The sequence below is a fragment of the Protopterus annectens genome, chromosome 1.part1 (assembly GCF_019279795.1).
Source record: "Protopterus annectens isolate FY-2018-M chromosome 1.part1, PAN1.0, whole genome shotgun sequence".
Taxonomy (NCBI): Eukaryota; Metazoa; Chordata; order Ceratodontiformes; family Protopteridae; genus Protopterus; species Protopterus annectens.
The window spans coordinates 627800835-627814745 of record NC_056726.1 but is presented as its reverse complement, the minus strand read 5'-3'; the positions used below and the strand labels follow the sequence as shown (position 1 = coordinate 627814745).

The window sequence follows — 13911 nt, the reverse complement described above, 5'->3', positions numbered from 1 at the left end:
TGCATTTCCCCCTCTACCACTCATTTTAATGGTACTGCTCAAAATAAGGGAGGAAAAACCAAGGGCAATCCTGGTTGCCCCAGACTGGCCATGCCAGCACTGGTACCCACTGCTGCACAGCCTGTCACCCCTGCCACCATGGCACCTACCTCAGATCCAAACACTCCTGACCCAGACGAATGGAGAATTCATGCATCCCCAATTGCAGACCCTCAACCTGGCAGCCTGGCTTATTCCCTGATCTCTCCTCAAGCTGCCAGCCCAAGCAAACAAGTCCTAGATGTTATATGTGAGGCCAGACACCCCAGCACTAGAAAATCTTATGCTGACAAGTGGAAAAGGTTTTGCACCTGGATCCAGGCTAAGGGAGAAGAAACAGCACAACCCTCCCTACCTCTCATCCTGGATTACCTAGCAGACCTACTACACATGGGTCTACCCTTCTCTTCTATTAAAATTCAAGCCTCTGCCATCTCAGCTCATTACAGCACAGAGCCACCTCTCTTCTCACACCCACTCATCAAACAGTTCCTAAGAGGGGCTAACAACTTAAGGCCACCCAGAAGAGCTCCTACCCCAGCTTGGGACCTTAACTTTGTGTTGGAAAAGCTCACCCTACCCCCCTTTGAACCTGCAGCTTCAGCAGAGTTAAGATTCCTCTCTTGGAAAACAGGCTTGCTTCTGGCCATCACTTCAGCTAGAAGAGTTTCAGAGCTACAAGCACTCATGGCTGTAGAGCCCTTCATCATTTTCCATGCTGACAGGGTCGCCCTCAGGACTAACCCATCTGTCATGCCTAAAGTGGTGCCCAGTGTAGCTCATAACCAATCCATTCATTTGCCACCTTTTTCCCTAACCCACAAAACAAGGGAGGAAAGGAAAGGATTCTGCACTCTCTAGATGTGCACATACAGCTCAGATTCTATCTGGATAGGACTAAATCTTTTAGAAAAACTGACCAATTGCTAGTCAGCTTCGCAGCAGGAGCAGAAGGCAAGGCCATATCCAAGCAAACAATCTCCAAATGGATAGCACACTGCATCCGTTTCTGCTACAAACAGCATGGGAAACCACCCCCAAAGGGGGTCAGGACCCATTCCATCAGGGCAACCTCCACCTCTGCGTTTTTTCTCAGAGGGGTCCCTACCAGGGACATTCTGGAGGCTGCAACATGGACTTCTATTCATACCTTCACCAAGCATTACCACCTGCCTACCTTCTCCAAATCCAGGGCAGGGTTTGCCACCACAGTCTTTCAGGACATCCTAGCCAGCCCCCAGTCATCTTGACTGCCTCCACCCTTTTCTTCAGGTTTGGGAATCAACCCAAGTGTGATGACTGCAACATTGAAGCACGAAGAACATAGTAATGTTGTGCACACTTACCATAAATGTAGATGTCTGAGTGTATTCACTGTTGCAGTCCTGGTTTCCCACCCTCCATCCCCATTGCCTCTCTCTCTCTCTCTCTTTCTCTCTCTTCCCCTCTCCTTACAGGGACATTTTGGTATTTGCTTTCTACTGGTGGTGTTCTTCCACCATAACCTAGCTCCCTATATGGGGGCTCCTGACAGTTGGGGCAAGAAAAACTGATGTAATGGCATCAGTTGCCTGATTTTATACCACTGATGACCTGACATCAGTCCTGAAGCAACAGCAACCAACGCAGAAATACTAAGCCCCTGGTATTTGGGCTGACTGAGGGCTACCCCTGGCAGGATAACCCAAGTATGATGACTGCAACAGTGAATACACTTGAATATCTACATTTATGGTAAGTGTACACAACTGTACTTTCTTCAAGGCCTGTAGGCCAGGGGAACATTGAGAAGCATAGCCCATATGTCAGGTTTCCCCCAAGCACTGTCTGATCGAGGGATTTAGCTAATCTCCCTACAGCGCACTATTTTAACCCAGAGGATTCAAATCCTGTACTACCAGAGCTACAGCTCATAGCTTTAACCCTCTTTAACAGCTGCCATACCTATAGGGATACAGTGGTAGACAACAAACTCAACAATGCAACTTTTGACTAATAAAGGATAGTGATGGACTGCTTAGCATTGTATAGCTGAATAAAATCACTACCATTCCCTGGAATAAAATTCCATTTGTGAATGGAAGAATATTAAGGGGTATAAAGGCACATCCCAGGTTATGCTGCGGCACAGAGAAGGGCACTGCAGCAGTCATGCATGTCCCACCCCCAACACAGAGATGCTGCAAAGCTTCCACAAATTGGAGCTGGTGTGGTACTCTATCCCTTCATCAGCATATTATGATAATGTCTGCTTCTCATGGTCATGGCGTCTGGGAGTGAAATTTTTATGAACTGATATGTGCCATGGTTGCAGAGGTCTGAGGAGATAAGCTGAGTTGCCACTCACCCCCCCTCCCCAATCAGCAAAGATAAAGCAGGTATAAGTTAGGAACTGAGCTAAGAAGCAGGAGGTCTGGCCCATGTTCGTGTGAGACATAGTAGACAGTGTGCCTCTGCATCTTTGTGCGTGTGTGTGTGTATGTGTGTGTGTGTGTGTGTGTGTGTGTGTGTGTGTGTGTGTGTGTGTGTGTGTGTGTGCGCGTGCATGCGTGTGTGTGTGTGTCATGTGTGTGTGTGTGTGTGTGTGTGTGTGTGTGTGTGTGAATGTCATTGCATCTGTCTGTCTGCAGACATATGGGGTGTGCAGATGCTACAGGGGAGAACATGTGGCACCTCTTTGCATGGACAGTTGTCCACAATTCACTGGTTGGTTCTGATGCACATCATGCCAATAGATGATACACATCGTGCCAATAGATGATACACATCATGCCAGTAGATGATACACATCATGCCAGTAGATGATACACATCATGCCAATAGATGATACACATCATGCCAGTAGATGATACACATCATGCCAATAGATGATACACATCATGCCAGTAGATGATACACATCATGCCAATAGATGATACACATCATGCCAGTAGATGATACTCATCATGCCAATAGATGATACACATCATGCCGGTAGATGATACACATCATGCCAGTAGATGATACACATCATGCCAATAGATGATACACATCATGCCGGTAGATGATACACATCATGCCAATAGATGATACACATCATGCCAGTAGATGATACACATCATGCCAATAGATGATACACATCATGCCGGTAGATGATACACATCATGCCAGTAGATGATACACATCATGCCAATAGATGATACACATCATGCCAGTAGATGATACACATCATGCCAATAGATGATACACATCATGCCAGTAGATGATACACATCATGCCAATAGATGATACACATCATGCCAGTAGATGATACACATCATGCCAATAGATGATACACATCATGCCAGTAGATGATACACATCATGCCAGTAGATGATACTCATCATGCCAATAGATGATACACATCATGCCGGTAGATGATACACATCATGCCAGTAGATGATACACATCATGCCAGTAGATGATACACATCATGCCAATAGATGATACACATCATGCCAGTAGATGATACTCATCATGCCAGTAGATGATACACATCATGCCAATAGATGATACACATCATGCCAATAGATGATACACATCATGCCAATAGATGATACACATCATGCCAGTAGATGATACTCATCATGCCAGTAGATGATACACATCATGCCAATAGATGATACACATCATGCCAGTAGATGATACACATCATGCCGGTAGATGATACACATCATGCCAGTAGATGATACACATCATGCCAATAGATGATACACATCGTGCCAGTAGATGATACACATCGTGCCAATAGATGATACACATCATGCCATTAGATGATACACATCATGCCAGTAGATGATACACATCATGCCAATAGATGATACACATCATGCCAGTAGATGATGCACATCATGCCAATAGATGATACACATCATGCCAATAGATGATACACATCATGCCGGTAGATGATACACATCATGCCGGTAGATGATACACATCATGCCAATAGATGATACACATCATGCCAGTAGATGATACACATCATGCCAATAGATGATACACATCGTGCCAGTAGATGATACACATCGTGCCAATAGATGATACACATCATGCCAGTAGATGATACACATCGTGCCAATAGATGATACACATCGTGCCAGTAGATGATACACATCATGCCAATAGATGATACACATCATGCCAGTAGATGATACACATCATGCCAATAGATGATACACATCATGCCAGTAGAGGATACACATTATGCCAGTAGATGATGCACATCATGCCAGTAGATGATACACATCATGCCAATAGATGATACACATCATGCCAATAGATGATACACATCATGCCAATAGATGATGCACATCATGCCAGTAGATGATACACATCATGCCAATAGATGATACACATCATGCCAGTAGATGATACACATCGTGCCAATAGATGATACACATCATGCCAGTAGATGATACACATCATGCCAGTAGATGATACACATCATGCCAGTAGATGATACACATCATGCCAATAGATGATACACATTATGCCAGTAGATGATGCACATCATGCCAGTAGATGATGCACATCATGCCAATAGATGATGCACATCATGCCAATAGATGATACACATCATGCCAGTAGATGATGCACATCATGCCAATAGATGATACACATCATGCCAATAGATGATACACATCATGCCAGTAGATGATGCACATCATGCCAATAGATGATACACATCATGCCAATAGATGATACACATCATGCCAGTAGATGATGCACATCATGCCAATAGATGATACACATCATGCCAGTAGATGATGCACATCATGCCAATAGATGATACACATCATGCCAATAGATGATACACATCATGCCGGTAGATGATACACATCATGCCAGTAGATGATACACATCATGCCAGTAGATGATACACATAGTATACACTTTGACTATCTTCGTCACAGAGCATTTCCTGCATTTTCATTCCTTGATAAATTGTTTATAAACCGCTAAACCTTTCTTTAATAAAGAAGGAATGTTTAGCATCAAAAGTGGTAAGCGTCATCTGTTCTTCATTATTCACTTGTCCATTATTTAATTTTTCAAGCCTTTCTGTGTGGTTTACAGTAAACAATTTTCTGGGCAACTCCACAGGAGTTGTACTGAGATTCACATATTCCCCCTATTGCTACTTTTTTTTCAAGGAGTGCTATTTTTCAGGGAAAAAAATGATCCAACTTGATGTTTTAATTACATGTTCACTAATTGTAACATGTATAGATAAAGTCTTGTTTTATTCCAGAGTTCTCTTCCTCATAATTATCTATAATATTGTTAATAAATCTATCGTTGTTTTTCAGGATTGTGTACAGTAACTTAAAAGGGTTTTAATTGTGCCTTAGCTCTTTTACTTTTTATTTATCCAGCTTTACTTCAGATTGCAGTCTTTGTGACAAGTAAACTATTTTCTGATTTTATAATTCTTTGGATACTATAATTTTGGACATACTTCATGTTTTTAGGATGTCATGAGGTTCTAAAATTTGAACAACTTCTGGGCAATAAAGCTTAGCAATATATTAATAAAGAGAATTAGCCAAGACTTGTGCTTCTCTCTTATTCTAACCCCTTATACATCTAGTACAAAATGGAGTACAGCCCACATATATCTAGTACAAAATGAAGTACAGCCCTCAGACATCTAGTACAAAATGGAGTACAGCCCTCAGACATCTAGTACAAAATGGAGTACAGCCCTCAGACATCTAGTACAAAATGGAGTACAGCCCTCAGACATCTAGTACAAAATGGAGTACAGCCCTCAGACATCTAGTACAAAATGGAGTACAGCCCACATATATCTAGTACAAAATGAAGTACAGCCCTCAGACATCTAGTACAAAATGGAGTACAGCCCTCAGACATCTAGTACAAAATGGAGTACAGCCCTCAGACATCTAGTACAAAATGGAGTACAGCCCTCAGACATCTAGTACAAAATGGAGTACAGCCCTCAGACATCTAGTACAAAATGGAGTACAGCCCACATATATCTAGTACAAAATGAAGTACAGCCCTCATACATCTAGTACAAAATGGAGTACAGCCCTCATACATCTAGTACAAAATGGAGTACAGGCTCATTTGTTTACAAGTTTACCGGTTTCAGCCAGTTATCCAGTGTAATCTACTCCCATAGGCTTCACGACTCAATGTCACTAGGTGTTGTTCCTATAGTAAGGTAATCAGTTAGAATACATATATTCATAGATTCATAGATATTCCAAGGCATGAACACAGACATGAACATGAACTCCATGCTTTGGATACACTTTTGTTGTTACCATTTTTGCATTCCTAAATGTTTAATGTTCTTCTATTTACTATTGCATATTCCTTACATATGGAAAGTCCTCCGTCCAAGTGACCCGACGTTTGGCCAGCATACAACAGGTTTTAGCTACTGCATGGTACATGGAATGTCACACATATGTGCTTACAATGGCAGCCTAAAAAGGGCGTCCATACGTACACACCTGAGAACTTTTCTGCCACCATTCAGAACACTTGACTCATACATCAGTCTGCTGCCTGATTCCATTGGTTGCTGCCAGCTTTCAGATAAGTGCACTGTTGGGGATTTATTTCTTTGATACTGTGTTTTGTATTTAGTTCATATCCAGGAAGGGCAAGTGTAGGTGTGGAAGGAGAGTTCCACATAAAGACAGCCACAGTCTTTGTCTTTTCTGCCTAGGCCCCAATCATGACCATCATTCCTGTTCCATTTGACAAGCCTTTTTCTCTAAAACATTACATAGCCGACTGTTGGCTCTGAATCTTTACTTAGAGAATCAGTGACTTAAATGTCTAGCTAGGGATGTTATGGAGGGTTCCGGGAGTCCTTCGGCTAAGATGATTTTGAAGAAGAAGGTGAGCAAGCTTAGGCCTGAATCCTCTTTGGCTGTGCCTCTTTCCACTGACATATCCCTTGTGGTTAGTGAAAACCTGGTGTTACGTTCTGAGGTTGGGCCTGATTCCTCGACGGGTACCTAATCTCAGAGGCAGTGTAGATGTCCATTTTGGATGAATACTGGGAACCTTAGCTTATTGTGCTATAGGGCCCTGGGGATGTACCTCCCACTCTGGTTAGGGAACAGGCTCCACAGTCGGTCACAGACATTAGGCCTAAGTCGGGCACTTCTTCTTCTCATCATACAGAAATAAATGTTAAGAAAAAACAGAAAACTAGGCACTCTCAAGCTCCTTCCTGTCTTCAGTCTAACTAGGATACTTTTTCCCAGGGGCTGATTAAGACTTTAATGGCTTTGAAGCCTTCCTGTGCTGCTTCTGTTCCTCATTTCCTCACCTATTCAAATAGTCAGGGAACAGGTATTTTCTGGTGATGATGATGATGAGCCTTCCTCTGATTAGGATCCTTTAGCATATGCTACACAAATTACTTCCCCTTTAGAATATGCTTCTCCAGAGGAGGAGTCCAATGGGGGGGGGGGGCGGGATTCCCCAGTAGAAGAGATTTCTTTTGGAGAAACAATTAATAAAATGAGGGAATTGTTCAAATGAGACTGCTCACAGATTTCTGAAGAGCAAAAAGGTAGACCTTCTACAAATGGAAGTTCCTTCCATTGCACCTCCTGTTTTGCCAGCTTTCTTGGACACTTTCAGTTCCTCTTTCAAAGCCCCTGACTCTCAGGCTCCTACTCCTAAGAGGCCAGATAGGTTTTACAAAGTGTCTGATGACTGTAGGTTCTTCTATAAGTGTCCTTCAGCTGATCCAGCAGTTGTTTTGATTATTTCAGACAGTTCTTCGAGGTTGTCGCCTTTCTCTAAATTGTTTCCTTTTGATAAGAAGAGTAAAATTCTAGAAGAACTTGGTAAGAAAGTTTATACTTCTTCCACATTAGCCATTAGAGCTATGAATTACCTAATAATATATCCAGGTAATCCTTGGCCCTACTTTCTCAGGCCTCTCAGGCCCTTGGTCAACTTCCAGATTTTGACATTAAGAGCCAGGTAATGTCTATTTCAGCAGCTTCTTCTCAAGTGGCTAGGTTTTCTGTTAGGTGCAGTTATGATGGTGTTGAGGCATCCTCTAGAGCAGCTGCATTTGGTTCTGTTCTCAGAAGGCACTCTTGGTTGAGGCTTTAACTATTGCCCAATGACATTAAAGCAAAATTATGGGATGCGCCTCTTGATAAATCTGCTCTTTTTGGTTCTGTGGCTGCAGACTTATTTAAGACCTTGCAAGAGAAGGGAAAGGAACTTCAAGATTTGAAGCACCTTTTTGTTTCTCCTGTTCCAAAATTACACAGAATTTTCCCTGCAAAAGCATCTTTTGTTAGAATACCAGCTTGTCCATCTTCCCCCTCAGCTTCTTCTAGACCTAAAAAGACTGCTAGAAGACCTCCACAATTAAGACTACTACCTCTGCGCCTACCTGTCAGCAGTCCTTTCCAGCCAGGCCAAGTTCTCTGTGACTGCCAGCCTTTTCCAAGTCTTACCCCTCTATCTCTTTGCATCTCTTCTCTCTCTCTTTTCCACCTTGGACAAGGATAACTCAGGATTCTTGGGTTCCTTCCAGTATCAAACAGGGTTATTTTTTGACTTGGAAAAATCTCCTCCATTTTCATGGGGATTCCACAGCCCCCCTCAAACTAATTGGATTTGTTTTGAGAGGTTCTAAAAGAGTTACTTTCACAAGGCACAGTTCAGCAAGTGCCAATGGATCAGAGAGGCAGAGGTTTTTATTCAAGGATGTTTCCTGTCCCCAGGAAAGATGGTCCTTGGAGATCAATTCTGGATATTTCTCACTTAAACCCATTTCTAATAGTTCTGTCCTTCCGCATGCTGTCTTTACACACTTCCCTTTCCCCCGATTCCTCCTCGTCCTTACATGGCCTCTCTAGATATCAAGGATTCTTATCTTCACATACCTATCCATCCTCTTTATAGGAAATTTGTATGTTTTTATGTTTATGTATTTTTCTCTATGGCTTCTTTGCATTCATTTCTCTGCCTTGCCTTTTGGACTTTCAACTGTCCCAGCAGTATTCACAAAGTGCTTGGCTCCTGTAATTGCTTTTCTGGAGGTCAGGGGTATTCAGGTATATCCATACCTGGATGATCTTCTTTTTCTGGCTCCTGTATCGGAACAACTGATTCAGAATCTGCAGTTTGCCATCCATTTCCTACAAAGTCTAGAGTTTACCATAAATTTCAAAAACTCTTCCCTGTGCCCTTCTCAAGATCACATCTTTCTAGGCTGCAGGTTCAGAAAAGGCCTTATGATAGCTTTTCTTCCAACAGACAAAATTCAGTCCCTCACTTCCTTCTTCGAAAATCTTCTGCCTCTCCCTTCCATTACAGCCAGGGAGTTTCTGAGACTTCTAGGTTTCATGGCATCCATAGTGCCCATGCTGCCTCTTGCAAAGCTCCACATGAGGAAATTTCAGTGAGGAAATTTCAGTGGTACCTCAAATCTGTTTGAATGCAGCATGTTCACTCTCTGGAGTTTGTGATCCCTCTTCTGTCATACCTAAAAACAGAGCTTCTTTGGTGGATTCAACAACTTGCTCTGAATCCAGAACTTCCTCTTTATCTGCCCCAGCGTATTCAACAGTTGTTAACGGATGCCTGAGACACAAGTCGGGGGTGACTTTTGCTTCAAGGAAGGTACAAGACCTTTGGTCTCTTTCTCAAAGGAAAGATTATATCAACATCAAGGAAATGAGGGCTCTTATTCTAGCTCTGCAGACCTTTCATCCTCTCTTTCAGCCAGGTCCTCAGAAAGTGTTTACGGACAGCACCATAGTTCTCTGGTATGTCAACAAAGGGGGGGGGGTCTTACTTTCTTTGCAGGTTAGCTGTCATGGCATGGGATTTGGCAGGTGACTCTTCAGGCAGTGTTTTTCCCATCCACTCAAAGTATTTTGCCAGACTCATTAAGCAGGTACATGACTCAATCCCACGAATGGATGCTTCACAGGAATGTGTTTCTGGACTTGGTCCACCGGTAGGGTACGCCTCTTCGTGATCTATTTGTCTCCCCTCTGAACAGACAACTTCCTCTATTTTGTGCCAGACTCACTCATCTTCTAGCCAGGAAGGTGGACTCTCTATGTTTTCTGTGGAAGGAAATGTTTCTTTATGCATTCCCCCTCCTTCCTCTCATTCAAAATGTCCTGCTGAAGACTCCCTTTTGTCCAAGACAGCATTGGCCCCCTCCTCTTCTGGATTTAGCCAAGGGCAATCACCACGTTACCTCACAGAGTGGACCTGCTCACACAAGACAAGGGATCTCTGATTCATCCACATTTGTTAACCCTACAACTGACCCTGTGGGTGTTCAAGTTTTGATTCCTTTCAGGCACCTTTTTTTCACAGAATGTGTTTAGGGTTATGCAGGAGGCCAGAAAGCCGAATACTTGAAAATATTACTATCCAAATGCTAGAAATTTTCAATCTGGTGTCTTTCACGAAATCTGGATCCACTTTCAGTGGATGTTCCAGTTGTTCTTTCTTACTTGTGTGAGTTACTTAATAGTGGCTTGGCCTATTCATCAGTGAAAGTTCACTTGTCAGCTCTTTCTGCATTTCTGCCATTATCTCTACCTTTGACTTCCAGATTGGAAGTAAAACATTTTCTTAAACGTGTCCTTCATATTACACCTCCCAAGAAACCAGTTCCTCCTCCTTGAGATTTAAATTATGTTTTAGAGAAGCTTACTGTGGCCCCCTTTGCACCTGCAGCCTTAGCTTCTTTAAAGTTTTGTACTTGGAAAACAGTTCTTCTGTTGGCTTTAACTTCTGCTAAGAAAGATTCTAAGATTCAAGCCTTGATGGCTTCTCCACCTTTCCTGGTTTTCTACAAGTATATGGTCTCTTTGTGTACCAGTCCTTCTTTTATGCCCAAGGTGGTGAATGAATTGTCTCTTAATCAATCTTTTCAATTGCCCACTTTCTTCCCTTTTCCTCAATTCTCCAGTGAGAGGATCTTACACACCTTGGACATGCATAGACAACTCAGGTTTTTATTTGGATAAGACTAAGGCTATCAGAAAGTCTGATCAGCTATTTGTTCCTTTTCACCCAGGACTCTGGATTTGCCTGTCTCTAAACAGATTATTTCTTCTTGGATTTTTAAGTCAATTTTGTTTTGTTATGATTTCCATTTCTGCTCCTGTAAAGGCTCACTCCATGAGATCTGTGCCTTCCTTAGGTGCATTCTTTAAAGGTCTGGACACTAATTCTATTTTAGATTTAGGCTGCTACATGGTCTTCTGTGCATACTTTCACCAAACATTACAATTTGGACACCATTTCTAGATCCAGAGCAGGGTTAGCTAGAACCATTCTCCATGGCCTTTGCTCTTCTTTTCAAAGCTCCTCTGCTCTTTCCTCCTCCCAGGGTTCTTACTAAGCTCTGGCATTCTCCCCTATGCAAGGAACACTGCAACACTGAACAGAAGGACATAGAATAGTTTTATAAAATCTTACCATAACCATAGATGTCCTTCTCTCTATGTTTCAGTATTCTATCCCTCCCTCCTTCCCTCCTACATCTTATTTCTTTCCATGGATGGTATTTTATTGTTCCTTAGGTCTGGTGCTCCTTTTAGGGTATTACAGTTCTGAGGATTGTACGTGTGAATGTCCTTTTATGGCTGACATTGTCAGCACATACGTGTGCCATCCCAAGTACCTTGCAGTAGCTAAAAATCTGTTGTCTGCTGGTCAGATGTCAGGTCGCTTGGTTGAGGACTTCCCATATGTAACGAATACTGTAAGATAGAAGAGAAGGACATCTATGGTTATGGTAAGATTTTAGACAACTATTCTTTCAGTATACATCTACTCAGGGCTTACTAAAAATGGTGGCTATCTTGGTTATGTTCCCTAACATTTTATGGATTTCATTAATTGCTGTAAATGTCTCTGTGATCAATGCACTGGTAAATGCTAAAGTTTCAAAGCTGAAGGACTGCATAACTGTGAAGTACGGAAAAAATAAATCAATAATCAAATACCTTCTTCATTACAAAGGGAAAAAATAGAAAAAAAAATCAAAATAGTATAATGTCCACCTTTATGAAAAGGTATGTCATCAAATAGAAAGGAAGGTACAAAAAGCATCACATTCAGTAGTAAAAATCCAAAATTTTTTTTGAAAACTATGTGCATAGATTGAAGAAGTAAAAAAAATGTCACAATTTGCTGAGTTATAAAGCTTCATTCATTTCCCTGGGGTAAGTCAAACCACCTATGGATAGATTTGATCTAATTTATATTTTGCACTCAAAATCATAAGTCCCCCACTCCATGGCAGTTTCATATATCCTTGGTGACACTCAGTATAAACAGCACAGCTTTCTCAGGGCACTGCCACCAAGATGGCTATCAGAGCTATCATAGTGGTCACTCCAAGCTCAGCAACAGGACTGCTTCCAGCATTCTTCAGTCTATGTGAGACAAATAAGCTACACCGTCCAACATATCTGTCTCCAACATAACACTAAAACCTGTTCTAGGATAATGTGCCTTTAAATGGCATTTAAAAACAAACAGCAAAAAAGTCACATGTCTCTACTAGTTACTGATACTCATGAGTTTTACAATGTGTCTAATCTGAGCATTATTTCATTTGCTAAAATTCATGCTAGCACGATTAAAGGATTGGTAATGACATTTTGATAGCAGTCTCATTATTTTTCCTTATAGTTTTTCTGAGCTGTACTTTGGACTATGCTAAGTACATCTCTGCTCTTAATTTTTTTTTACCATATTTGCAGTTGCAGTCTCAATTGAAATGGACCCTTTTAGATAAAATAGCAGCAGTCTATCAGAATATTAGCTACTTCTGTTTTGGTTTGGGGATGAAGTTTTGACTTTCTGTTCCAAACCAGGTGAAGTTATGTTATATACCCTAAAAATGCTTGTTTTGCATTTATACAGTTAATGTCAGAATCATAGATTTTTAAAACCATGAATGATTCTTTACTGCATAAAAAGTGTTTGTTTGGTTAGTAAATTCATATCCAGTTCTTCTATACTTCATTCCTCTAAGTAAGTTTGACTTCTGTCATTCTCTACAGAATTTCTAAGTTGTATTCATATATTTGGATTGTGTAGACTACAGTACAAGTACTTGCAATACGTTGGGTAGTAAACATCTTCAAAATGGCTTTAAAAGGCCTACATATTGTCTCATTTACCGACACTTATGTACTAAAAGGGTAAACCCATTTTATGATGTTTAGAACTTTTCATTTTCAGATTTGTATTGAAAGTGCTCAGTATAGCTTGACTTAGTGTACTACAGCCATCAAACTGTATGCATTAAGGACTTGCACAAAATTTGTGGAATATCATGAAATGGACTCATTGTAAGTTTCACAGTTATTAATGCAGTTTTCGCAAACCAAACTTTGCAGTATTCTTCCGGCATGATACATACAAAAATTTTGGTTTACTTCAGTTTCCGGTCTTTTTTCTTTTCTTAGCTCCTTATGTGAAAGTTTACTTGTTAGCGAATGGAGTTTGTGTCGCCAAAAAGAAGACCAAGATTGCACGGAAAACACTTGATCCTTTGTATCAGCAACCACTGCTCTTTGAAGAGAGTCCAAACGGTAAAGTTCTTCAGGTTAGTATTGACCTGAAACTGTTTCATGTTTGTAAAAGGTCTACTGTTAGTGCAGTATGATACATGTAATAAATACACTACAAACGTAGCTCAGTGTTGTGTTCATTACTTTCTCATGTTAGAATATTTTATGATTTTCAGCATTGTCTTATAATAAACTTTCCAGTACCGCCTACTAAAACCATTTTACTGCATTCTTAAATTGTCTAGTTCCGAAAACTTGGAGGTCATACAGCTACAGACCATTC

General features: G+C 41.3%; 1 protein-coding gene across 21 annotated transcripts in view; it reads left to right on the top strand.

The window, feature by feature from the left end:
• The window catches only part of LOC122806573 (regulating synaptic membrane exocytosis protein 1-like), a 3343889-nt gene that overhangs the window by 3326131 nt on the left and 3847 nt on the right, over positions 1-13911 (top strand). For all 21 annotated transcript variants that reach the window (XM_044077123.1, XM_044077214.1, XM_044077165.1 and 18 more), the window contains one exon: positions 13524-13663. In XM_044077123.1, the coding sequence (XP_043933058.1) occupies positions 13524-13663 (140 nt within the window). The remainder of the gene's footprint in view (positions 1-13523; positions 13664-13911) is intronic.